General features: G+C 40.4%; 1 protein-coding gene across 1 annotated transcript in view; it reads right to left on the bottom strand.

The window, feature by feature from the left end:
• Vps13D (vacuolar protein sorting 13D) overlaps window positions 1-27,468 on the bottom strand; it is a 772,012-nt gene that overhangs the window by 351,301 nt on the left and 393,243 nt on the right. The window contains exons 45-47 of the mRNA XM_071670877.1: window positions 26,509-26,670; window positions 17,454-17,706; window positions 90-243 (exon numbers count right to left, since the gene is read on the bottom strand). Coding sequence (XP_071526978.1) covers window positions 90-243; window positions 17,454-17,706; window positions 26,509-26,670 — 569 coding nt within the window. The remainder of the gene's footprint in view (window positions 1-89; window positions 244-17,453; window positions 17,707-26,508; window positions 26,671-27,468) is intronic.

Raw genomic sequence — 27,468 nt, 5'->3', positions numbered from 1 at the left:
TAAACCTTTTTCCTTCATATACTTAAAAACTGTAACACAATTCCACTTCTCTTACATTCACTAGTCTTCAACGTGTACTTATCACTTACCTCCAAATCGTACTGCAGAGTTATCTAAGCGGATATCAACAGGACAGTGCAGAAGATTAGTGAGAAGCAAGGCTGATCTCACAGTTACTAATTTACGGGCGGATCCATCAAGTGTCACAGATACTATTACACGAGCACTTGGAAGCTCATAATTCTGTTAATACCATACAATAAAGATTATTAAGTAATATCTGAACAATAAAATGTGAATGGCATAAGTAGTTTTCATACATAATCTAAATCTGTCCAATTGCAATCTATATCAAAAAGGTTTACAAGATATGATATACACAATGTATTGCATGTTTTATATGTAAATGAAGTTAAGCTGACAACAGGTGAATTTTTCTGGTTGAAAGAACTTATAAGTATTAGACACAATTTTTCAAATATGTCGTCAAAAATTCATTAACATAAACAAAACAAAGACATTAAATTCTTCTTGACAGAGCATTATAGATTTATAAATATGAGTTGCATGAAAATCACATTGTATGAAACATACGCAATAGGCAGAATGTTCACAATAATACAGTCTGACTGCAAATTTCTAATGTTTTCTAAAACAGAAGTGGGAATATATTAGTTTTCAAACTGAATGCTCAACATGTTGTCATTCTCATATCTAAGTCACAAATATTGTGGCCAACCTGGAAGCAAAGAGCAAATGTATTACAAACTGATGTAATGAAGTGTCACTGTGAGTGAATTTTTAGATGGCAACACTGACAACAGGTTATCAAAAACATTCCATAAAAAACCTATCTGTATGCTAACAAACAACAGTATACATTTGCCATTTCTAGTATTATGGGGGAACAGTCTGAGAATTTCAGACTTCCTGAACCAAGATAATAAGAGAACAACAAAAGTAAGCATAGTAATTGGTCCAAATTGGTCCTGACAGCAAAACACTAAAGGCAGTATAGTTATATCTACATAGAACACACTACAGTTTTTAATTCTAACCTTTTACTCAATTATATTTTAGACACAAATACATATAAATAACAGAGAATAACTAGACCATGCTTGTGGCATGAGAAGAGTGGGAGGTGGGTTGATTAGAAAGGGTAGTGAGTGGTGGGATGAAGAAGTAAGAGTATTAGTGAAAGAGAAGAAAGAGGCATTTGGACGATTTTTGCAGGGAAAAAATGCAATTGAGTGGGAGATGTATAAAAGAAAGAGACAGGAGGTCAAGAGAAAGGTGCAAGAGGTGAAAAAAAGGACAAATGAGAGTTGGGGTGAGAGAGTATCATTAAATTTTAGGGAGAATAAAAAGATGTTCTGGAAGGAGGTAAATAAAGTGCGTAAGACAAAGGAGCAAATGGGAACTTCAGTGAAGGGCGCAAATGGGGAGGTGATAACAAGTAGCGGTGATGTGAGAAGGAGATGGAGTGAGTATTTTGAAGGTTTGTTGAATGTGTTTGATGATAGAGTGGCAGATATAGGGTGTTTTGGTCGAGGTGGTGTGCAAAGTGAGAGGGTTAGGGAAAATGATTTGGTAAACAGAGAAGAGGTAGTGAAAGCTTTGCGGAAGATGAAAGCCGGCAAGGCAGCAGGTTTGGATGGTATTGCAGTGGAATTTATTAAAAAAGGGGGTGACTGTATTGTTGACTGGTTGGTAAGGTTATTTCATGTATGTATGACTCATGGTGAGGTGCCTGAGGATTGGCGGAATGCGTGCATAGTGCCATTGTACAAAGGCAAAGGGGATAAGAGTGAATGCTCAAATTACAGAGGTATAAGTTTGTTGAGTATTCCTGGTAAATTATATGGGAGGGTATTGATTGAGAGGGTGAAGGCATGTACAGAGCATCAGATTGGGGAAGAGCAGTGTGGTTTCAGAAGTGGTAGAGGATGTGTGGATCAGGTGTTTGCTTTGAAGAATGGATGTGAGAAATACTTAGAAAAGCAAATGGATTTGTATGTAGCATTTATGGATCTGGAGAAGGCATAAGATAGAGTTGATAGAGATGCTCTGTGGAAGGTATTAAGAATATATGGTGTGGGAGGAAAGTTGTTAGAAGCAGTGAAAAGTTTTTATCGAGGATGTAAGGCATGTGTACGTGTAGGAAGAGAGGAAAGTGATTGGTTCTCAGTGAATGCAGGTTTGCGGCAGGGGTGTGTGATGTCTCCATGGTTGTTTAATTTGTTTATGGATGGGGTTGTTAGGGAGGTAAATGCAAGAGTCCTGGAAAGAGGGGCAAGTATGAAGTCTGTTGGGGATGAGAGAGCTTGGGAAGTGAGTCAGTTGTTGTTCACTGATGATACAGCGCTGGTGGCTGATTCATGTGAGAAACTGCAGAAGCTGGTGACTGAGTTTGGTAAAGTGTGTGGAAGAAGAAAGTTAAGAGTAAATGTGAATAAGAGCAAGGTTATTAGGTACAGTAGGGTTGAGGGTCAAGTCAATTGGGAGGTGAGTTTGAATGGAGAAAAACTGGAGGAAGTGAAGTGTTTTAGATATCTGGGAGTGGATCTGGCAGCTGATGGAACCATGGAAGCGGAAGTGGATCATAGGGTGGGGGAGGGGGCGAAAATTCTGGGGGCCTTGAAGAATGTGTGGAAGTCGAGAACATTATCTCGGAAAGCAAAAATGGGTATGTTTGAAGGAATAGTGGTTCCAACAATGTTGTATGGTTGCGAGGCGTGGGCTATGGATAGAGTTGTGCGCAGGAGGATGGATGTGCTGGAAATGAGATGTTTGAGGACAATGTGTGGTGTGAGGTGGTTTGATCGAGTGAGTAACGTAAGGGTAAGAGAGATGTGTGGAAATAAAAAGAGCGTGGTTGAGAGAGCAGAAGAGGGTGTTTTGAAGTGGTTTGGGCACATGGAGAGGATGAGTGAGGAAAGATTGACCAAGAGGATATATGTGTCGGAGGTGGAGGGAGCAAGGAGAAGAGGGAGACCAAATTGGAGGTGGAAAGAAGGAGTGAAAAAGATTTTGTGTGATCGGGGCCTGAACATGCAGGAGGGTGAAAGGAGGGCAAGGAATAGAGTGAATTGGAGCGATGTGGTATACCGGGGTTGACGTGCTGTCAGTGGATTGAATCAAGGCATGTGAAGCGTCTGGGGTAAACCATGGAAAGCTGTGTAGGTATGTATATTTGCGTGTGTGGACGTATGTATATACATGTATATGGGGGGGGTTGGGCCATTTCTTTCGTCTGTTTCCTTGCGCTACCTCGCAAGTGCGGGAGGCGGCGACAAAGTATAAAAAAAAAAAAAAAAAAAAAAAAAAAAAAAAAAAAACTAGACCAGGAAACCATACATTTTTTCATCTTAAACATACCCTATTCTCTGGTTCCAAGAATTGATCTTTTGTATTCCTAACACTCAAACAATTTTCTTTTCATATCCTCACTTAAGACATTTTTTTTTTATTTCAGTTGCCTGCATGACTGCTACCAGCAAAAGGAAGGGCTCAGGTGGTAGTGTAATGGCCCCTCCCAATACTCCAGTTTCCTCAAGGAATATCCCATCCCCTACCCTGGAAGCAATCCATTACATAGTCTCATGAAAATGAGACTGCCATCTCCTTCAAACACCATACACCTAATTAAACTTTGCTATTTTTCTCATACAAGTTCTCTTGTTACCTATTTGGACAATCATTTCTCAACACAATCATGATAGGGTCCAATAAATCTATAACCCTTTGTCCCTGGCATCTTGGGTGCTAAGAATCTCCTGGTTTCTGCCTGACTTTTGTGCCAAAGAGAGAAAGGGCTCATAAAGTAGTAGTAGCAGCCAATGCCATGACCTTTCCCTCTGATATACCTTCCTCTTTTTCTCTTCACTATATCAACATTCATGGTCTCTCTAGTAACCCTTCTTCTGTTCAACACCATTCATCTAGTACTTCTCCTAATATCTTACTTATCTTTAAGAACCAGTTGTCAAATAATGTTCTCACAAGCACCATTTTCTTATCCAACTACAATCTCCACTCACGATTCCAATTTACAGGTAGTGTCTGTGCTTATTCCAACACATCTGTTTTACACCTCGAGGACTTTAAGTCTCCAAACTTTAATGATATGTGGCTCAAGGTCTGTCTCCCAACTACCACATCTTTCCTCTGTTTCGTTTATTACTCTCCTAATTTTACAAATTCTATATCTTTCTTCGACTATCTAAATTCCTGCCATAAGACTGCAGCATCTTCTCACCCACAAGCCAAGACCCTTTACTTAGGGGGATTTCTATGTTCATCAAAGGCAGTGCTTGAATTCCTATGATACAAATGTTGGGGTGATTGAAGCCATCACATTCTCCATTCTCAATGATCTAAAGCACATTATCTCCCACCCTACCATGCTGACTGCTGTGACCTCTCTCTTAATATTCTGGATCTGTTCTTCCCCTCTAATCCATCCTGCTGTAACCGAACAAACTGGCCCGCAATTGGTTCATCTGATCACAATATCATACATGTATCTACTTTAACAAAATCTTGCCCTCCAGCAGCCACTTCTAAACTTAAATAGTGGCACCACAACAAAGCTGATTGGAATAACTTGCAAATTTTTTTTTTCTTTCCTTTGGTAAATTACTCTCTTATGTGGTGACGCTTATAATTTTAAAAAATTATCTATTGGCTTTCCCTAGGTAAATTGCTGTCTCTTATGAGGTGATGCTTATGTCTCCATCAAACACATAGCAGAGGTTATTGTTGCAGGAATGGAAGCATTTATCCCCTATTCCATCAAGGCGACCTCTTATTCCAACCCACGCTTCAAGCTTTCTTGTTCTGAGGCTATTCAAGCAAGGGATCAGGCACATCAACTCTCCTTCCTCCGATTCCCATTCAGCATTTATCAGCATCTGTAATCACTGCAAGTATGCTAACTATGATGCAAAACATTTCCTATCCACTAACACGTATATCTCTCTTTTTAAACTGGGTATTCCCAATCACAAGTCTTTTGTCAGCACACAAATCCATAGCTTTTCACCATTTCCATTCACAACACTGAATAACCCATGAACACCAAATAACCCATGAACACCAATTATACTCTCAGCTCCCATTTAAATCACCCATCACTGATACTCGGTCTTGTGCACCAAAGCTGCTGACACACTCACTGTGTTGCTCCCAAAACCCTTGCCTCACATGACCTTTCTTCTCATGACCAGGTGCATAAGCACCAACAGTCACCCATCTCTCTTCATCCACTTTCACTTTTACCCACATCAATCTAGAATTTACTTTCTTACACTCTATCACAAACTCCCACAGCTCCTGCTCCAGGAGTAGTGCTACTTCCTCCTTGGCTCTTGTCCTCTCACCAACCCCTGACTTTACTCCAAAGACTTTTCCAAACCGCTCTTCTCCTGTAACCTTAAGCTTCGTTTCACTGTGAGCAAGAACATCCAGGTTTCTTCCCTTAAACATACTATCTCTCCTTTTTTCTCACCTGGGTTATATCCACACACATTCAGACAACCCAGTCTGAGCCTTTAAGGAGGATGAGCACTCCCTGCTTGACTACTTCTTCTGTTTACCCTTTTAGAAATTTAAACACAAGGAGGGAGGGTTTCCAACTCCCACTCCCATCCCTTCTAGTCACCTTTTACAACACAGAGGGAATACATGGGAAGCATTCTCTCTCCCCTATCCCCAGATACATATTCGCCATTTCCCACATAAGCAAGGTAGTGTTAAGAACGGAGGACTCAGCCTTAGAAGGAATATCCTCACTTGGCCACCTTCCCTGTTCCTTCTTTTAGAAAATCAAAAACGGGAGTGGAGGATTCCCAGCCATCTGCTCCCTCCCCTTTTCGTTGCCTTTTATGACACAAAGGGAATACATGGGAAGTATTCTTTCTCACCTATCCCCAGGGATATATTTCTTTTTTCATACTAATCATCATTTCCCATGCTAGCAAGGTAGCGTTAAGAACAAAGGACTGAGCCTTTGAGGGCTTATCCTCACTTGGTCATCTTCTCTATTCCTTCTTTTGTAAACTTAAAAACAAGAAGAGAGGAATTCCAACTCCCGCTCCCTCGTCCTTTTAGTCTCCTTCTATGACACCCCAATGATATAAATATATATTTATTTATATTTATCATACTTTGTCGCTGTCTCATGCGTTAGCGAGGTAGCACAAGGAAACAGACGAAAGAAAGGCCCAACCCACCCACATACACATGTATATACATACACGTCCACACACGCACATATACATACCTATACATCTCAACATATGCATATATATACACACACAGACATATACATATATTCACATGTACATAAGTCATACTGTCTGCCCTTATTCATTCCTGTCGCCACCCCGCTACACATGAAATTACAACACCCTCCTCCCCCATGTGCGCAAGGTAGCACTAGGAAAAGACAACAAAGGCCATATTTGTTCACATTCTGTCTCTAGCTGTCATGTATAATGCACTGAAACCACAGCTCCCTTTCCACATCCAGGCCCCACACAACTATCCATGGTTTACCCCAGACGCTTCACATGCCCTGGTTCAATCCACTGACAGCACACTGACCCCGGTATACCATATCGTTCCAATTCACTCTATTCTTTGCATGCCCTTCACATTCCTGCATGTTCAGCCTGCAATTGCTCAAAATCTTTTTCACTCCATCCTTCCACCTCCAATTTGGTCTCCCACTTCTCCTCATTCCCTCCACCTCTGACACATATATCCTCTTTGTCAATCTTTCCTCACTCAAACCATTTCAATACACCCTCTTCTGCTGTCTCAACCACACTCTTTTTATTACCACACATCTCTCTTACCCTTTCATTACTTACTCAATCAAACCACCTCACACCACATATTGTCCTCAAACGTCTCACTTCCAATACGTACACCCTCCTTCGCACGACCTTATCTATAGCCCACGCCTTGCAACCATATAACATTGTTAGAACCACTATTCCTTCAAACATACCCATTTTTGCTTTCCAAGATAATGTTATCGCCTTCCAAACATTTTTCAACGCTCCCAGAACCTTCGCCTCCCCTATCCTGTGACTCACTTCCACTTCCATGGTTCCATCCGCTGCCAAATCCACTCCTAGACATCTAAAACACTTCACTTCCTCCAGTTTTTCTCCATTCAAACTTACCTCCCAGTTGACTTGTCCCTCAACCCTACTGTACCTAAAAACCTTGTTCTTATTCACATTCACTCTGAACTTTCTTCTTTCACACACTTTACCAAATTCAGTCACCAGCTTCTGCAGTTTCTCACACGAATCAGCCACCAGCACTGTATCATCATAGAACAACTACTGACTCACTCCCCAAACCCTCTAATCCACAACAGACTGCATACTTGGCCCTCTCTCAAAAACTCTTGCATTCACCTCCATAACAACCCCACCCATAATCAAATTAAACACTTTCAGTAACTTACCTCCCACACCATATATTCTTAATACCTTCCACAAAGCATCTCTTTCAACTCTATCACATGCCTTCTCCAGATCCATAAATGCTACATAGAAATCCATTTATCTTTCTAAGTTTTTCTCACATACATTCTTCAAAGCAAACACCTGATCCATACATCCTCTACCATCTCTGAAACCCCACTGCTCTTCCCCAATTCCTCTACCACCTCTGAAACCCCACTGCTCTTCTCCAATCTGATGTTTTATACATCACTTCACCCTCTCAATCAATACCCTCCCATATAATTTCCTAGGAATACTTAACAAACCTATACCTCTGTAATTTGAACACTTACCTTTATCCCCTTTGCCTTTGTACAATGGCACTATGCATGCATTCTGACAATCCTTAGGCACTTCACCATGAGCCATACATACAGTGAATATCCTCACCAACCAGTCAACAACACAGTCACCCCCTTTTTTAATAAATTCCACTGCAATACCATCTAAACTCACTGCCTTGCCGGCTTTCATCTTCCATAAAGCTTTCACTACCTCTTCTCTGTTTACCAAATCATTCTCCCTGACCCTCTCACTTCGCACACCACCTCGACCAAAACACCCTATATCTGCCACTCTATCATCTAACACATTCAACAAACCTTCAAAAGAGTCACTCCATCTCCTCACACACCACTACTTGTTATTACCTCCCCATTAGCCCTCTTCACTGATGTTCCCATTTGTTCTCCTGTCTTATGAACTTTATCTACCACCCTCCAAAACATCTTTTTATTCTCCCTAAAATCTAATGGTACTCTCTCACCCCAAATCTCATTTGCTCTCTTTTTCACCTTGCGTTCTTTTATACATCTCCCACTCATCTGCACTACTTCCCTGCAAAAATCATCCAAACGCCTCTCTCTTCTCTTTCACTAAAAATCGTACTTCTACATCCCACCATTCACTATCCTTTCTAATTTGCCCACCTCCCACCTTTCTCATGCCACATGCATCTTCTGTGCAAGCCATCACTGCTTCCCTAAATACATCCCATTCCTCCCCCCATTCCCCTTATGTCATTTGCTCTCACCTTTTGCCATTCTGCACTCAGTCTCTCCTGGTAATTCCTCACACAAGTCTCTTTTCCAAGCTTGCTTACTCTCACCAGTCTCTTCTACCATACAGTCTCTCTTCTTTTCTGAAAACCTCTACAAATTTTCACCTTTGCCTCCACAAGATAGTGATCAGACATCCCTCCAGCTGCCTCTCTCAGCACATTAACATCCAAAAGTCTCTCTTTTACATGCCTATCAATTAACACGTAATCCAATAATGCCCTCTGGCCATCTCTCCTACTCATATACGTACACTCATGTAAATCTCTTTTTTTAAACCAGGTATTCCTGATCACCAGTCCTTTTCCAGCACACATATCCAAAAGCACTTCACCATTTCCATTCACAACATGGAACACCCTATGTACAGCAATCATACCCTCAACTGCCACATTACTCACCTTTGCATTTGAATTTTATTTCATTTATTATACTTAATCGCCATCTCCTGCATTAGCGAGGTAGCGCAAGGAAACAGATGAAAGAATGGCCCAACCCACTCACATACACATGTACATACAAAAACGCCCACACATGCACATATATATACCTATACATTTCAATGCATACATACATATACATACACAGATATGAACATATATACACATGTACATATTCATGCTTTCTGCCTTATCCATTCCCATCGCCACCCCACCACACATAAAATAGCATACCCCCTGCTAGGTAGTGCTAGGAAAAGACAACAAAGGCCACATTCATTCACACTCAGTCTCTAGCTGTCAAGTGTAATGCACCGAAACCACAGCTCCCTTTCCACATCCAGGCTCCACACAACTTTCCATGGTTTACCCCAAACGCTTCACATGCCCTGGTTCAATCCATTGACAGCACATCGACCCTGGTATACCACATCACTCCAATTCACTTTAGTCCAAAAAGAGAAGTGCTTTTTGGACAGTCTGAAAAGAGATCACAAGGAAGGGCATACAATTAGTAAGAGGAACATCAGGGGATAAAGGAATGTTAGAGTCATCCAAGGTAGAGTAAGAGGATAAGTCTGTGGTAGAGACAGATATAGTACTGTCAGAAGGGAAAATGAAGGAAAGGTAGAGAAAGACCTTTCAGTGGATGATGAGGAGAGGCTCTTGTACGTCCTCTGAATAAAGGAATACTTTACCTCCCAGATAATGTGTTTGCAGTGATTATGGGCAGTGATAAAATCTGAATGGAAGCCAGAGAAAGGAGAGTTTTTCCAAGCCCAATATGCCTGATCCCTTGCATGAATAGCCTTTGAACAGGAATGGTTGAACCATGGACTGGATGAAGAGGTTATCTTAGAAGAAGAAGGGACAAATGCTTATATTCCCATAAGAATAACCTCTGCTATGCATTTGGCAGAGAAAGAAGCATCACCATGCAATAGACAGTAATTCATCCAAAAAAAGTCCAAAAAGAAATTACCAGGTGCCAGTGTTTATGCCAACAAGGGGAGGGTCCCTTTAGAATAGTTACATTTACAAGAGTGTGATCAGATGAAGCAACTGGAGGCAAGAGTGTACTTACAATGGGATGGACTAGAAGCAAAAAGCAGAGCCAGAATATAAGGATAGTGGCCACAGTGGTCAGGAATATGGGCACGGCGGGAGATAATTTGCTCTAAATCATTGAGAATGAAGAACATGAGAGCTTCAATCCCTCCACCATCTATAGGAAAGGAATTCAATCATTCCCTATAGTGAATGTTGAAATCCCCAAAGTAGAGGATCTCGGCTTGTAGGTGAGAGGATGTCACAGTCTCATAGCAACAGTCTAGATAGTAGAAGAAATATATAATATTTGCAGAATTAGAAGAGCAATTGGTGAAACAGGAAAAGTGAGGTAGTTGGGAGACAGACCTAAAGCCACATAACATCAAAATTTGGGGAGTTACACTTTCTTGTTTATACTCTGAACTTCACCCATCCCTACACCCTATGACACTACAAAACACTAATGGGACATATCTCTAATCCCTTCATGCCAATGACACAACCATCACAAAGAAAACACTGAACACTAACTGCTCAACTGCCCTGAGCTCTTCCCTCATAGAAATACACACAGCATCACTACAATTCATGACCTGCGGTCCTGCCTGATTGATGAGGCCAGCCTTTTGAGTGCTGTAGGGGCCCTGTGGGACAGGAAGGTTGGCAGGTTGTAGGAGAGAGAGTTCTCCTTTCATAGGGCCCATATCTTGAGCTTTCCCAACCGGCAAGTAGCTTTTCTAACATTTGTATATGGCCTTTTAATGTATTTATGTTATTGTGCCTTGGGAATTAAAAACATAACAGTATTATGAAAACTCCTTCAATGCATAAGCCACCTATTCACTGATATACAATTAGACTTTGCACTGATAACTGTTCAACTCATAACATCACCAAGACAACATACTTGTCAAATCATAAGCTATGTTCACAGGCAACAGCTTAGATCCCCAAAGTGCTTTTCATTCCTTGGGGCTTCTTCTCGCAGCATGATAAGTACAAAACTTAAACAATTCTGCTTTTCATTACAACCAGTGTATCATATACTGCATATAAACCTAAGACTGCTATGAAATTTTACAACCCTAAAGCCAGTTCATTAGTTTACCTTTTCCCTTTACTCTTGGGGGCACTAAAATTACCATCATACACTGTTCACAAAAAACACTTTCCACCTCCAAATATTTGCAAAGGCAATACATGACTAAGGTTTACTGTTGGTACAAGCAAATGACACCCTCAGGATGAAATCATCATACATCTGGTCAATGGCACTAATATTTCTAACAGTGTGAGCACCAGTAATCTGCCTCAGTATGCCTAAGGCTATCTTGAGGGAACAATGTTCTTTACTCTTCCAGACTGCCACTTTATTTTGAGACTTTCATTTCTAGGTGCTGTATTTCTTCCACCTGTGCTTCAGGATGGTTGACTCTTACTTTTATTTTTCTAAGCAGGAAAAGCCAAAACTCTTGCCTAGAACCAAAGAAATGTTGATGAACATGAGATTTCTGGAAACACTAGGTGCTCAGACTGCATGATCAAGTGGCTGCACCCTGCAACACCTCTTCAGTGCCTCACCTAATTCAGGAGATTCAAGACCCTAAGGAACCAAAAACATCAGCCAAGAATAATTCAGAAACTTTGCAAATTCTATATACAGTCGTTTGCATATGGTTATCAAAGCCAAAGGAGAGATAACAAGGTAATAAAATGTAAATGTGATATTTTCTTTGAAAATGGATAAGGGGGTGAACATGGTGTTTTGCAAACACCATAAGTGTGCTTGGAACCAAAACATCACTAGAATCACATGAATCATAAAGTAAAGCAAAGTGGGTGTAGCTAAGCACAAGAGAAGGTAAAGTCTGACCTTAAAGGATGCAGTTAGTCATGATAATCCTCAACATTCCTTTCTCAGGGTAATGATAATCCTCAATGCTCCTCTATGATAATCCTCAATGCTCCTCTATGATAATCCTTAATGCTCCCCTCTAAAATAATAATCCTCAATGCTCTTCTCTCATGATAATCATCATCGTGCTCATGATAATCCTAAACATTCTTCTCAAATGATAATCCTTAAAACTCCTCTCTCAATAATAATCCTCAACATTCTCCTCTTATGATAGTCCTAAACATTCTTTATAATGATAAGTCTCAACATTCCTCTCTCATGACAATCCTCAACATTACTCTCTCATGACAATCCTGAATATTCTTCTCTCATGGCCTTGGAATCATCTTTGATCATATGGTATGGGTCCACCACTTCTTGCAAATTATTTACAATGACCATGAACAGCAGCTGTCCAAACACTAAGCCTAGTATGCTACTAGTGAACCTACCCCATTTAAAGAAGACTCTTCTGATGTCCTCCTCCACTTAGACAATTTTCTATCCAACAAAGGAGTCTTACATTATGCCTAACTGAGAAACCATCTCCAACACAGTTTTTTTTTTCTTTTTTTTTTTTTGCTTTGTCGCTGTCTCCCATGTTTGCGAGGTAGCGCAAGGAAACAGACGAAAGAAATGGCCTAACCCACCCCCATACACATGTATATACATACGTCCACACACGCAAATATACATACCTACACAGCTTTCCATGGTTTACCCCAGACGCTTCACATGCCCTGATTCAATCCACTGACAGCACGTCAACCCCGGTATACCACATCGATCCAATTCACTCTATTCCTTGCCCTCCTTTCACCCTCCTGCATGTTCAGGCCCCAATCACACAAAATCTTTTTCACTCCATCTTTCCACCTCCAATTTGGTCTCCCACTTCTCCTTGTTCCCTCCACCTCCGACACATATATCCTCTTGGTCAATCTTTCCTCACTCATTCTCTCCATGTGCCCAAACCATTTCAAAACACCCTCTTCTGCTCTCTCAACCACGCTCTTTTTATTTCCACACATCTCTCTTACCCTTACGTTACTTACTCGATCAAACCACCTCACACCACACATTGTCCTCAAACATCTCATTTCCAGCACATCCATCCTCCTGCGCACAACTCTATTCATAGCCCACGCATCGCAACCATACAACATTGTTGGAACCACTATTCCTTCAAACATACCCATTTTTGATTTCCGAGATAATGTTCTCGACTTCCACACATTCTTCAAGGCTCCCAGGATTTTCGCCCCCTCCCCCACCCTATGATCCTCTTCCGCTTCCATGGTTCCATCCGCTGCCAGATCCACTCCCAGATATCTAAAACACTTTACTTCCTCCAGTTTTTCTCCATTCAAACTTACCTCCCAATTGACTTGACCCTCAACCCTACTGTACCTAATAACCTTGCTCTTATTCACATTTACTCTTAACTTTCTTCTTTCACACACTTTACCAAACTCAGTCACCAGCTTCTGCAGTTTCTCACATGAATCAGCCACCAGCGCTGTATCATCAGCGAACAACAACTGACTCACTTCCCAAGCTCTCTCATCCCCAACAGACTTCATACTTGCCCCTCTTTCCAAAACTCTTGCATCTACCTCCCTAACAACCCCATCCATAAACAAATTAAACAACCATGGAGACATCACACACCCCTGCCGCAAACCTACATTCACTGAGAACCAATCACTTTCCTCTCTTCCTACACGTACACATGCCTTACATCCTCGATAAAAACTTTTCAATGCTTCTAACAACTTGCCTCCCACACCATATATTCTTAATACCTTCCACAGAGCATCTCTATCAACTCTATCATATGCCTTCTCCAGATCCATAAATGCTACATACAAATCCATTTGCTTTTCCAAGTATTTCTCACATACATTCTTCAAAGCAAACACCTGATCCACACATCCTCTACCACTTCTGAAACCACACTGCTCTTCCCCAATCTGATGCTCTGTACATGCCTTCACCCTCTCAATCAATACTCTCCCATATAATTTACCAGGAATACTCAACAAACTTATACCTCTGTAATTTGAGCACTCACTCTTATCCCCTTTGCCTTTGTACAATGGCACTATGCACGCATTCCGCCAATCTTCAGGCACCTCACCACGAGTCATACATACATTAAATAACCTTACCAACCAGTCAATAATACAGTCACCCCCTTTTTTAATAAATTCCACTGCAATACCATCCAAACCTGCTGCCTTGCCGGCTTTCATCTTCCGCAAAGCTTTTACTACCTCTTCTCTGTTTACCAAATAATTTTCCCTAACCCTCTCACTTTGCACACCACCTCGACCAAAACACCCTATATCTGCCACTCTATCATCAAACCTTCAAAATACTCACTCCATCTCCTTCTCACATCACCACTACTTGTTATCACCTCCCCATTTGCGCCCTTCACTGAAGTTCCCATTTGCTCCCTTGTCTTACGCACTTTATTTACCTCCTTCCAGAACATCTTTTAATTCTCCCTCAAATTTAATGATACACTCTCACCCCAACTCTCATTTGCCCTCTTTTTCACCTCTTGCACCTTTCTCCTGACCTCCTGTCTCTTTCTTTTATACATCTCCCACGCAATTGCATTTTTTCCCTGCAAAAATCGTCCAAATGCCTCTCTCTTCTCTTTCACTAATAATCTTACTTCTTCATCCCACAACACACTACCCTTTCTAATCAACCCACCTCCCACTCTTCTCATGCCACAAGCATCTTTTGTGCAATCCATCACTGATTCCCTAAATACATCCCATTCCTCCCCCACTCCCCTTACTTCCATTGTTCTCACCGTTTTCCATTCTGTACTCAGTCTCTCCTGGTACTTCCTCACACAAGTCTCCTTCCCAAGCTCACTTACTCTCACCACTCTCTTCACCCCAACATTCACTCTTCTTTTCTGAAAACCCATACAAATCTTCACCTTAGCCTCCACAAGATAATGATCAGACATCCCTCCAGTTGTACCTCTCAGCACATTAACATCCAAAAGTCTCTCTTTCGCGCGCCTGTCAATTAACACGTAATCCAATAACGCTCTCTGGCCATCTCTCCTACTTACATACGTATACTTATGTATATCTCGCTTTTTAAACCAGGTATTCCCAATCACCAGTCCTTTTTCAGCACATAAATCTACAAGCTCTTCACCATTTCCATTTACAACACTGAACACCCCATGTATACCAATTATTCCCTCAACTGCCACATTACTCACCTTTGCATTCAAATCACCCATCACTATAACCCGGTCTCGTGCATCAAAACCACTAACACACTCATTCAGCTGCTCCCAAAACACTTGCCTCTCACGATCTTTCTTCTCATGCCCAGGTGCATATGCACCAATAATCACCCATCTCTCTCCATCAACTTTCAGTTTTACCCAACACAGTACAAGGTAGAATACATTATGACGGTCAAGGAACACAACATTCCCATCCATCTCTGTTGTCTAAAATGAAGCTCATTCTCTCATTTATTCTGCTTGGCCTCCTTTTGTAAATCATCAGCCATTTCTTTTTTATCTTTACCTGACCAAACCTCATAAATAAAATTTTTTAAATCTTCCTCATTAAAGATATGCACAACATTCGTTCCTTTCCACCCCTTGGCACTACACTCTCTTGTAAATTTTGTTTATAAATATTCCAAGCAGCTTGTCAAATGATTCTACACACTCTTTCAGCAAGTTTGGCTTGTTTTAAGAAGAAAAAAGTAAAAGTTACTTTTTTAGAAATTTGCATTTTTTTGGTTTACCCCTACATTGTCACCCATAATGAAACCCACCACTATTTATAAAAGAGCACCTTCTCCATTCACACATTCCTATAAAGTTTCTATGGCACTATATCTTCCCTGTGTTATAAGGAGATCTTTTACAGTTTTACTGTTACCAGACTCCATCTACTTTGGGTTACACTAAATGAGAAAAGTCACTTTGCTTGGCTGTGTCACTGGAAGTAAAGACTAGTAAATGAACTTCTCACTCTAAAGAAGTTCACTGATATTCTGCACCTGGAATTGGGTAGCCTTGGTGCTGCAGGAGCTCTTGGAGAAAGGGTACTTGGAGTAAAACTAAGAGCCCTTCAAGAAAAAGGTCCTGGAGCAACTATAACAACAGTAATTCTCAGCTTTTTCCCTGCAGATGGTTAAGCCAAAAGGAGTGGAGGTTAGGTTCACTCCTCTTGTTCTGTTTTTTGTTTCTGCTACGTATAAGATCATAAGCACATATAATCTCATCATGGAACATTTGCTCTCTTCCTCCCCTATGAACTCCCATGTAGAGAATATGCACTCCCATGTAGAGAAAGGCTATAAAATCTCAACCTAAAGATGAACAGGAGAACAGTCTTCTATATGAATATACATGATTTCTTTTCATAAAAAACCTGGCCCTGAAAGAGGTTACTGATTCCCACCTTTAGGATGGCCCTGGTCCAATAATACTTTATGGCACAGCAATGATCAAGGTGTGGTACTGCCACAAACATGGGCTAAAGTGACTGACTCACCTTACATGATTTGGTGACATGGATTATTGTCCACAATTTGCAATCAAAATCTAAACCTATGAAAAAATACGGTCTTTTTAAAGACAAAACTCACTTCCCAAAGAAATGAGCTAAGGTAGCCTCTTGACTGACAGAGGCCTAATCCCAGGAGACACAATCATAAGGTTTACAATAGTGTCACCACACTCTGGAGCAATACTGTTTTGATACTGACTTCTATGCATTCCCATTGTGGAAGTCCATACACTGAAAGCCTCCATGGAAAAGAAAACCAACCTAGAACCAAAAAACAATATCAAAAGGAAAGGGGGAAAAGAAAGTATACACACACACTAAAGGGGAAGCACACGGATCAAAGATGTTTACATTATCTAAATGCAGCAAATATATATGCTGTGTATTATGTAGGAGCTGGCCATACAGTTAAATGAATGTACTTCATCTCATTTGTGCATACTGGATATAAATAAATATTGCTCAGTAGCATTCAAGACTACCACACAACCTATAAAAGTTATATAAAAAGTCAATCACATGATACACAATGACCCATCTAAGTCAAACAAGGATACTTATCCATACTAAGATGGAATAAGCCAGCAAAATGCAGCTGGAATGAATATGTTCAACTGTGTCAGTGGTCTAAGTAGTAATTAGGCAGGTTGGTATTGATGGTCAAGGAACAATGATGCCACTGAGAAGAGGTTATTGATGGGTTGGAAGGCACAGTCAGGCCAAGTTAAGGCTATCACTGCCTAATAGGTTGTCTAAGAAGGATGTGAGGCATTTACCTCGCCAGAAAGTAGCAGGTTATGAGGTTTCTAACTTGTGGAGGTCCAAAAATATCTTTCATGGTTCACAGGATGAACTGACCCTGGTGAGATAAATACACAATTAGTAGATATCAAGTGGTTTTCAGCAGCACTCACATGCACTAATGTAGCTGAAGGCTGTGAGGAAGATAATCTGAAGAATACACCAACTTTGTCCACTGTAATTGGTCCCACTGGCTGCCATCCATCTATCTGAACTAACAACTGGTGAACTTTCAACTCATGGGTGTCACGATGACGTTGTTTCCCACGGCCTTGAAAGGAAAATGGAACAGTGCTCCCTGCAGGCACTTTTACCCAATCCAAATTTGGCATTTGGTTTTCTTTTAAGTTCTCCATATCAGCCATACTGTAAAGGAATTAAAAGTTGTAGATATGCTAAATGACACTGAAAATAAATCATGTGGTTCCCTTTAAACATTTATGATATACAAAATGGTACCATACTCTAAATTACATTAGAAAAACATAATTCTGATGGTGAAAAACCATGAAGAATAGTCTTCCCTACACCACATTCATTGGTAGCAGGTTAGATGATTCCAGCTATTTATGACAGCATTGAAGAAAGACAACTAAAGGTTAGAGATGGAATTAAATCCTTTAATGACTTTTCATGCTTTCAAAATATAGTCTCTATTCTTACTTCTCCATCCTCTGTGGCTGGAAGTTATATGGACACTATCTTTGATGTTAAGAGTAGAGGATGTTCTCTCCAGATGTTGTTAGGGAAGAGAATGTTGTATTAATTTTCTATGTTAGCCAAGATGGCATGGGCAGGAGAGGTCCTAATCAAGTCCTTCCCATTAATGCATGTCATAGAGAGTGACTAAAGGGGGTGGGAGGGGGCTGGAAACCCTACTCTACTTGTATTTCAATTTCTAAAAGAGGAGATAGAGGGCTTCAAGCAGGAGTGCTCATCCTCCTCAAAGGCTCAGACTGGGGTGTCTGAATGTGTATGGATGGAACCAAGATAAGAGCAAAGGAGAGACAGGTAATATGTTTGAGGAAAGAAACCTCGATGTTCTGGCTCTGAGTGAAAGAAGCTCAAGGGTAAAAGGAAAGAATGGTTTAGAAATGTCTTGGGAGAAAGTCAGGGGTTTGTGAGAGGCCAAGAGCGAAGGATGTAGCACTACTCCTGAAGCAGAAGATGTGGGAGTGTAAAATAGAATGTAAGAAAGTAAATTCTACACTGATGTGGATAAAACTGAAAGTGGATGGAGAGAGATGGGTGATTATTGGTGCTCATATATCTAGTCATGAGAAGAAAGATCTTGAGAGGCAAATGCTTTGGGAGCAGCTGAGTGAATGAGTTTGCAGTTTTGGTGCATGAGACCAGGTATTAGTGATGGGTGATTTAAATGCAAAGGTGAGTAATGCGTCAGATGAGGGTATAATTGGTGTACCGGGGTCGATGTGCTGTCAATGGACTGAACCAGAGCATGTGGAGCATCTGGGGTAAACCATGGAAAGTTTAGTGGGGCCTGGATGTGGAAAGGGAGCTGTGGTTTCGGTGCATTATACATGACAGCTAGAGACTGGGTGTGAACGAATGTGGCCTTTGCTGTCTTTTCCTAGTGTTACCTCAGGTGTGGCTGGGTGGCGACAGGAATGAATAAGGGCAGACAGTATGAATTATGTACATGTGTGTATATGTATATGTCTGTGTGTGTATACATATGTATACGTTGAGATGTATAGGTATGTATATAAGCGTGTGTGGACGTGTATGTATATTCATGTGTATGTGGGTGGGTTGGGCCATTCTTTCATCTGTTTCCTTACGCTACCTCGCTAACACGGGAGACAGCAACAAAGTATAATAAATAAATAAACATAACAAGGGATTTCAGCACTGTGAATGGAAATGGTGAAGAGCCTGTGGACTTGTCTGCTGAAAAAAGACTGGTAACTATGCATGCCAGCTTTAAAAAGAGATATACATAAATATGTGTATGTGAGTAGGAGAGATGGTCAAAGGGCATTATTAGATCACATGTTAATTGATAGGCATGTAACAGAGAGACTTTTGGATGTTAATATGCTGAAAGGGGCAACTGGTGGGATGTCTGATCACTATCTTGTGGAGGTGAAGATGAAGAACTGACTCCATTGAAGAAGAATGCCATCAATCCTCCTCTTGTTGATCCTGAAAAAGTTTATCTGCCTCCTTTGCACATTAAGCTTGGGTTGATGAAGCACTTTGTCAAAGGTATGGATAAAAATGGCCATGGATTCACATATTTGGGAAATAAATTCCCCAGAATCAGTGATACAAAAATCAAAGAGGGTATTTTTGTAGGACCATAGATCAAGGAACTACTTCAAGATGAAAAGTTTGATGAAGAGCTAAATGAAGTTGAAAAACCTGCATGGCTGTCATTTAAGAGAGTTTACAACAATTTGTTAAGGAATCACAGATTAGAAAACTACTATGCTGTTGTAAGAGCTCTACTGACTTCATATAAAGCTCTGGGGAGCACTACGAGTCTAAAAATTCACTTTCTGGACTCACACTCAGACTTTTTCTTGGAAAATCTCGGGGCAGTCAGTGATGAGCACGGTGAAAGATTTCACATGGAAATTTTGGACGTGGAAAAAGTGGTACCAAGGAAAGTGGAGCCCCTCTATGTTGGCAAATTACTGCAGGACACTAAAGAGGTATGTTCCCAAGACCAAATATAGCCAAAAATCATACACTTCTACATTTTAGAGGTAAGTTTATTAAGTGTATTACTAGCCTTATCTATGAAAGAGTAATATACACTTAGTGTAAAATTTAATTGCTCTATCACTTGAAAACCATTCTTGACAGAAAAATTCCAAAATAGACTCTAATTCAGCATAAAAAGTACTATAAAGTCCACCTATTTCAGTTTGTGGGACAAAAAAGTTAAAAATTTTGTTGACCAGTGTAATAAACCATTATGTCTGTCTTTCAGTCTAAAATACCAATCACTTATCCAAGAATAGTGATACCTTCTTTTGGAATAGTGATTCCTTATCCATGAATAATGATTTCTTCAGGAATAATGATCCCTTCTCCAGGAATAATGACCTCTTCTCCTGGAATATTGATCTCTTCTTAGATAATGATTTCTTCTCCAGTAACAGTGATCCTTTCTGTATAAACAGTGATCTTTTCTCCAGGAATAGTGATCTCTTCTACAGGAAATTTGATTGCCTCTCCTTGAGTAGTGATCCCTTCTCCAGTAATAATAACCCTTTCTCCACGAATAATGATGCTTTCTTAGAATTGTGATCCCTTCCCCTGGAATATTGATCCCTTCTCCTGGAATAGTGATCCCTTTTCCATGAACAGTATCCCTTTTCTAAGAATAGTGATGCCTTCTCCAGGAATAGTGACCACTTCCCAATGAACAGTGACCCCTTTTACAAGTATTGTGATGCCTTCTCCAGGAACAGTGATCCCTTCTCCTGGAATACCCTTCTCTAGTACTAGTAATCCCTTCTCCAGGAATACTAACCCCTTCTCCTGAAATAGTGACCCCTTCTCTAATAATAGTGATCACTTCATTAGGAATAGCGATACATTCTCCAGTAATAGTGATCACTTCATCAGAAAAAGTGAAACCTTCTCCAGTAACAGTGACCACTTCTGGTATACTGATCTCTTTTCCAATAACTGGGATCCCTTCTCCTGGAATAATGATCCATTCTCCTAGAATATTGGTTCTTTCTCCTGAAATATTGATCCCTTCTCCTGGAATTTTGATTCCATTTCCTGGAATAGTGATCTCTTCTCCAGGAATATTGATCCCTTCTGGAATAGTTATCTCTTCTCTAGTAATAGTGATCCCTTCTCCTGTAATAGTGATTCCCTCTCCAGTAATAAAAATCACTTCATCAGGAATAGTGATTCTTTCTCCAGTAATAATGATCACTTCTGGAAGACTAATCCCTTCTCCTAGAACAGTGAGCTCTTCTCCAGTAACAGGGATCCCTTCTCAAGGAATAGTGATCCCTTCTCCTGGAATAGTGATATCTTCTCCTGAAATAGTGATACCTTCTCCAGGAATAGTGATATCTTCTCTAAGAATAATGACCCCTTTTTCTGGAACAATGATCCCTTCACCAGGAATGGTGATCCCTTTTCCAGGAATAGTGATCCCTTCCCCAAAGATAGTGATGCCTTCTCCAGGAATAGTGATCCCTTCTCCAGGAATACTGATCTTTTCTCCAGGAATAAAGATCCCTTCTCCAAGAATAGTGGTTCCTTCTTCAGGAATAGTGATCCCATCTCCTGGAATGTATCCTGAGCCCTAACAAGATCCTGGTGTACTTCCACTACAACACCTTTCACAAATCTTTCTTTCATATTAAACAGAGTAAGAATTTCCAAGTTGCTCCCTTCTTCACTTGATTATAAGTCTTTTTCACATCCATAAATGTTGCATATACTTTCTTTTTGTCTATTAATATTTCTATCAATAGTCTGGATGAATAAATCTGATCTGCACGTCCCTTTTCCTTTATCAACCCACCTCATTATTTACCGTCAAGGGGTCCACTAATCTTTTCAGTAAGATTATTATCATTATACCATCTATCTTGCCAACTCTGCAACTTTCTTATGAATGCTTTTTATCAGGATGTCTATCAATAGCATCATAAAAATACTAATTCTTAAAGAATAGGTATCAAATAATTCTGAAAGCAGGGGAGAAAGAATACTTCCCATGTATTCCCCCACGTGTTGTAGAAGACGACTAAAGGGGGTGGAGCAGGGGGCTGGAAACCACCCTCCCTCCTTCAAATTTCTAAAAAGGGAAACAGGAGTAAGAGTCAAGCAGGGAGTGCTCATTCTCCTCTAAGGCTCAGGCTGGGGTGTCTGAATGTGTGTGGATGTAACCAAGATGAGAAGAAAGGTAGTATGTTTGAGGAAAGAAACCTGGATGTTCTGGTTCTGAGTGAAATGAAGCTCAAGAGTAAGGGGGAGAAGTGGTTTGGGAAACTCTCAGGAGTAAAGTCAGAGGTTGGTGACAAGGCAAGACATAAGGAGGGAGTAGCACTACACCTGAACCAGGAGTTGTGGGAGTGTGTGGTAGAGTGTAAGAAAGTAAATTCTAGATTGATGTGGGTAAAAGTGAAAGTGGATCGAGAGAGATGGGTGACTATTGGTACCTATGCACCTGGTCATGGGAAAAAAGATCATGAGAGGCAAGTGTTTTGGAAGCAGCAGAGAGAGAGAATGTGTTTGCTAGCAGCTTTGATGAACGAGACCGGGTTATAGTGATGGGTGATTTATATGTGAAGGTGAGTAATGTGGCTGTTGAGGATATAATTGATGTACACGGGGTTCTCAGTGTTGTAAGTGGAAACGGTGAAGAGCTAATGGATTTGTGTGCTGAAAAAGGACTAGTGATTGGGAATACCTGGTTTAAAAAGAGATATACATAATGATACATATGTGAGTAAGAGAGATGGTCAAAGGGCATTATAGGATTACGTGTTAACTGACAGGCATGTAAAAGAGAGACTTTTGGATGTTAATGTGCTGAAAGGGGCAGCTGGAGGGATGTCTAATCACTATCATGTTGAGGCAAAGGTGAAGTTCTGTAAAGGCTTTCAAAAAAGAAGAGAGAATGTTGGGGAGAAGAGACTGGTGAGAGTAAGTGAGCTTGGAAAGGACAATTGTGTGAGGAAGTAGCAAGAGAGATTGAGAGTAGAATGGCAAAAGGTGAGAAGAAATGACGTAAGGGGAGTAGGTGAGGAATGGGATGTATTTACAGAAGCAGAGATGGCTTGAACAAAAGATGCATGTGGCATGAGAAATGTGGGAGGTGGGGAGATTAGAAAGGGTGGTGAGTGGTGGGATGAAGAAGTAGGGTTGTTTGTGAAAGAGAAAAGAGAGGTGTTTGGATGATACTTGCAAGGAAGGAGTACAAATAACTGGGAGATGTATAAAAGAAAGTGGCAGGGGTTCAAGCGAAAGGTGCAAAGGTTGAAAAAGAGGGCAAATGAGAGTTGGGGTCAGAGAGTATAATTAAATTTTAGAGAGAAGAAAAAGATAGAGAGTATTTTGGTTGAGGTGGTGCGTGAAATGAGAGGGTTAGGGAGAATAGTTTGGTAAACAGAGAAGAAGTAGTGAAAGCTTTGCAAAAGATGAAAGCCAGCAAGGTGGAAGGTTTGGATGGTATTGCAGTGGAATTTATTAAAAAAGGGGATGACTGTGTTGTTGACTGGTTGGTAAGGATATTCAATGTATGTATGGTTCATGGTGAAGTGCCTGAGGGTTGGCAGAGTGCATGCATAGTACCATTGTACAAAGGCAGAGGGGACAAAGCTGAGTGTTCAAATTACAGAGGTATAAGTTTGTTTAGTATTCCTGGGAAATTATATGGGAGGGGATTGATTGAGAGGTTGAAGGGACGTACAGAGCATCAGATAGGGGAAGAGCAGTGTAGTTTCAGAAGTGGTAGAGGATGTGTGGATCAGGTGTTTGCTTTGAAGAATAAATGTGAGAAATACTTAGAAAAACAGATGGATCTGTATGTAGCATTTACGGATCTGGAGAAGGCATATGATAGAGCTGATAGAGACGCTCTGTGGAAGGTATTAAGAATATATGGTATGGGAGGTAAGTTGTTAGAAGCAGTGAAACATTTTTATCAAGGATGTACAGCATGTGTACGAGTAGGAAGAGAGGAAAGTGATTGGTTCTCAGTGAATGTCGGTTTGTGGCAGAGGTGCATGATGTCTCCATGGTTGTTTAATTTGTTTATGGATAGGGTTGTTAGGGAGGTGAATGCAAGAGTTTTGGAAAGAGGGGCAAGTATGCAGTCTGTTGTGGATGAGAGAGCTTGGGTTGTGCTGAGGAAGGTGGATGTGTTGGAAATGAGATGTTTGAGGACATGTGGTGTTAGGTGGTTTGATCAAGTAAGTAATAATAGAGAGATGTGTGGTAATAAGAAGAGTGTGGTTGAGAGAGCAGAAGAGGGTGTTTTGAAATGGTTTGGTCACATGGAGAGAATACGTGAGGAAAGATTGACAAAGAGGATATGTGTGTCAGAGGATGGATGGAACGAGAAGTGGGAGACTAAATTGGATGTGGAAGGATGGAGTGAAAAAGATTTTGCGCGATCAGGGCCTGAACATACAGGAGTGTGAAAGGAGTGCAAAGAATAGAGTGAATTGGAATGATGTGGTATACCGGGGTCAATGTTCTGTCAATGGATTGGACCAGAGCATGTCAAGTGTCTGGGTTAAACCATGAAAAATTTTGTGGGGCCTGGATGTGGAAAGGGAGCTGTGGTTTCGGTGCATTACACATGACAGCTAGGGACTGAATGTGAATGAATGTGGCCTTTGCTGTACTTTCCTAGCGCTACCTCGCGTATGTGCAGGGGGAGAGGGTGCATTCACCTCCCTAACAACCCCATCCATAAACAAATTAAACAACCATGGAGACATCACACACCCATGCTGCAAACCTACATTCACTGAGAACCAATCACTTTCCTCTCTTCCTACTAGTACACATGCCTTACATCCTCGATAAAAACTTTTCAATGTTTCTGACAACTTGCCTCCCACACCATATATTCTTAATACCTTCGACAGAGTATCTCTATCAACTCTATCATATGCCTTCTCCAGATCCATAAATGCTACATACAAATCCATTCGCTTTTCTAAGTATTTCTCAGACACATTCTTCAAAGCAAACACCTGATCCACACATCCTCTACCACTTCTGAAACCACACTGCTCTTCCCCAATCTGATGCTCTGTACATGCCTTCACCCTCTCAATCAATACCCTCCCATATAATTTCCCAGGAATACTCCTCAACAAACTTATACCTCTGTAATCTGAGCACTCACTTTTATCCCCTTTGCAAATAGTATGAAAAAAAAAATGATAATAATAATAACAGAAAGGCTATCAACACATTCTAAAAGCTACAGTCCTAATACTAAATGAATAAACATTTACTAATAATAGCCTCTAAATGATGCGCAGATATTCAGGTTATCATAAGAGTTCATTAACAATGTAAAAATTGGCAGAGTTTAAATGCCTAGTGTACAAATGGTGGAATATCTACTAACTACATGAAATTCATACTCAGGTGAATACATAAGCTTCGATACTCCCAGCACTGAATACTGGTCAGAGTACAAAGTCAGGTTCTCAAGGACTGCTGAAATCAGTGGAACCTGTAATTATCTTTATCATATTTAATTCACATCTACTGTTCAGAAATGAAGAAAATATGAAACTGCTGTGGATAAGCCATGGGTTATTGACAACACTTGTATACTGTGGTAGTCAGTCACATGTTGAGCTTGATGGGTTACATGGCAGATAGACAGTGTAGAGGGTACAGGATAGAGATGACAGCCAATTTGACATGCTTTTGATGATGCATAGATGATATCTAGGTCTGAACTTGTGCTTTACAGAAAACATGGTTAATGAAATAACAAAATGTATTTCTTGGAAGTATTTGGATGGGTTTGTCTTCCATAAGGAGAAAAATATTAACATCATATTGTCTTTAAAAAAAATAAGAAAAAAAAGAGTATGGCAGTCATGTCACAGCAGCAGCAGTGCTCTTCACTCTCAGGTCAAGAGACAGTTAAATTTCACAGATGGATAATTTTAGAAATCATTATGAGCTATAGGAGAGTAAGCCAATCACTGCCATCTCACACAACTAAGCGAACTAATGCCATACCATTCTACTGACTCCTTTTTCATGGAAGCACTACAAGGACAGAAGTATTCATTCCTTACTTGGGCACATTTTCTTTGTATTTGTCAACTTATATACCAATTTGGTGCCCAAAAAGTACATCCTTAAACCACACTATCATGGTAAGACTGCCATCCAGTGCTTAAATTCTTCCTTTGATGCATTTCTCTTTCATTCTAATCTATTTTTCCTATTTCCTGATTTCTGCTTTCCATCTGGCTTTTAAATGACAAGTGCTTTTCCTAGTCAAGCAAGCAACAGCCATTCACTCTTAATTAAATGCTGCTGTTGGATTTTAAAAACATGAAGATATAAGTTTGGAGAAAAATTCCATAAGGACCAAATTATTTTGAATAAGAAAGAGAAAAACATGAACAAGATGAAGGTATATATTTTCACACAAAAGTGAACAAACAACATGGAACTTGCCTATCTGGTGTGGTGGTCAGGGTTGAGAATGAAAGGTCACAGCCTGTATCATTCTTCAGAGCAAATGGTATGAATGGAGAGCGGCGGCGGTAACCTTGAGGACTTACTACCATTGCCTTACAAGTTCCTTCACTGGACACTATACTGTTTTCTACCTCTAACCTGTATAAATAAAAAAAAATAATTAAAGTCCATCTGGGCATGAAGAGCATAAAAACCATCAACTGTATAGGTAAAATCATAAAATAACAACTGAAATACTTTTTTGGTGTAGCAATGTTGTGTCAGGGATATACTGTAAGACATAGAAAGAGTAACTACCTATGTGCACCCATTATGAGATTTTGCCAAAATGGTAAGACTGAAACTGGTAAGACTACCTTGTGGTGCTCACCTAACATCTTACTTGAAAAACAATACTCTTTCTCTCTTTCCATCTGCACTAGATAATTATCTCATCTGGATTCATCTACAACTAATTTCAATGACATGTCAACATATCAATGCTACTGTACTTGTTCTAACTTTTCTAGTCAGGCTTTCAAATTTTTTGCTTGACATATTTTTGGTGTGTTCCATGGTGTTCTTGAAGATTTAACAGCCCTGTACCTTCCTTGTTGAGAACCTTTCAGGTTCAAAATATTTTCCCTTATATATTTCCCTACTACTTTATACATTTCATCTTACATATGACTACTGCCACCTCTTCTCTCTCTTTAGCAAAGCACTTTCCATAACCCTCTCACTTCACATACCTCTCCAATTCAAGCACCCTACATCTGCCACCCTATCATCAAGCACATTAAAGAATCCTACAAAAATACTCACTCCACCTCCTCACCTCATCCCTACCTGTTACAACTTCCCCATTTTCCCTGTCCAATGATGTACCCATTTGTTCTTTTGTTTTCCACATACAATTAACCTCCTTCCAAAATATCTTGTGTTCCTAGAAGTTCA

This window comes from Panulirus ornatus, chromosome 16, assembly GCF_036320965.1.
Source record: "Panulirus ornatus isolate Po-2019 chromosome 16, ASM3632096v1, whole genome shotgun sequence".
Lineage (NCBI taxonomy): Eukaryota > Metazoa > Arthropoda > Malacostraca > Decapoda > Palinuridae > Panulirus > Panulirus ornatus.
Note: the sequence above shows the minus strand (reverse complement) of the source record. Positions and strands in the feature narration are given on the sequence as shown.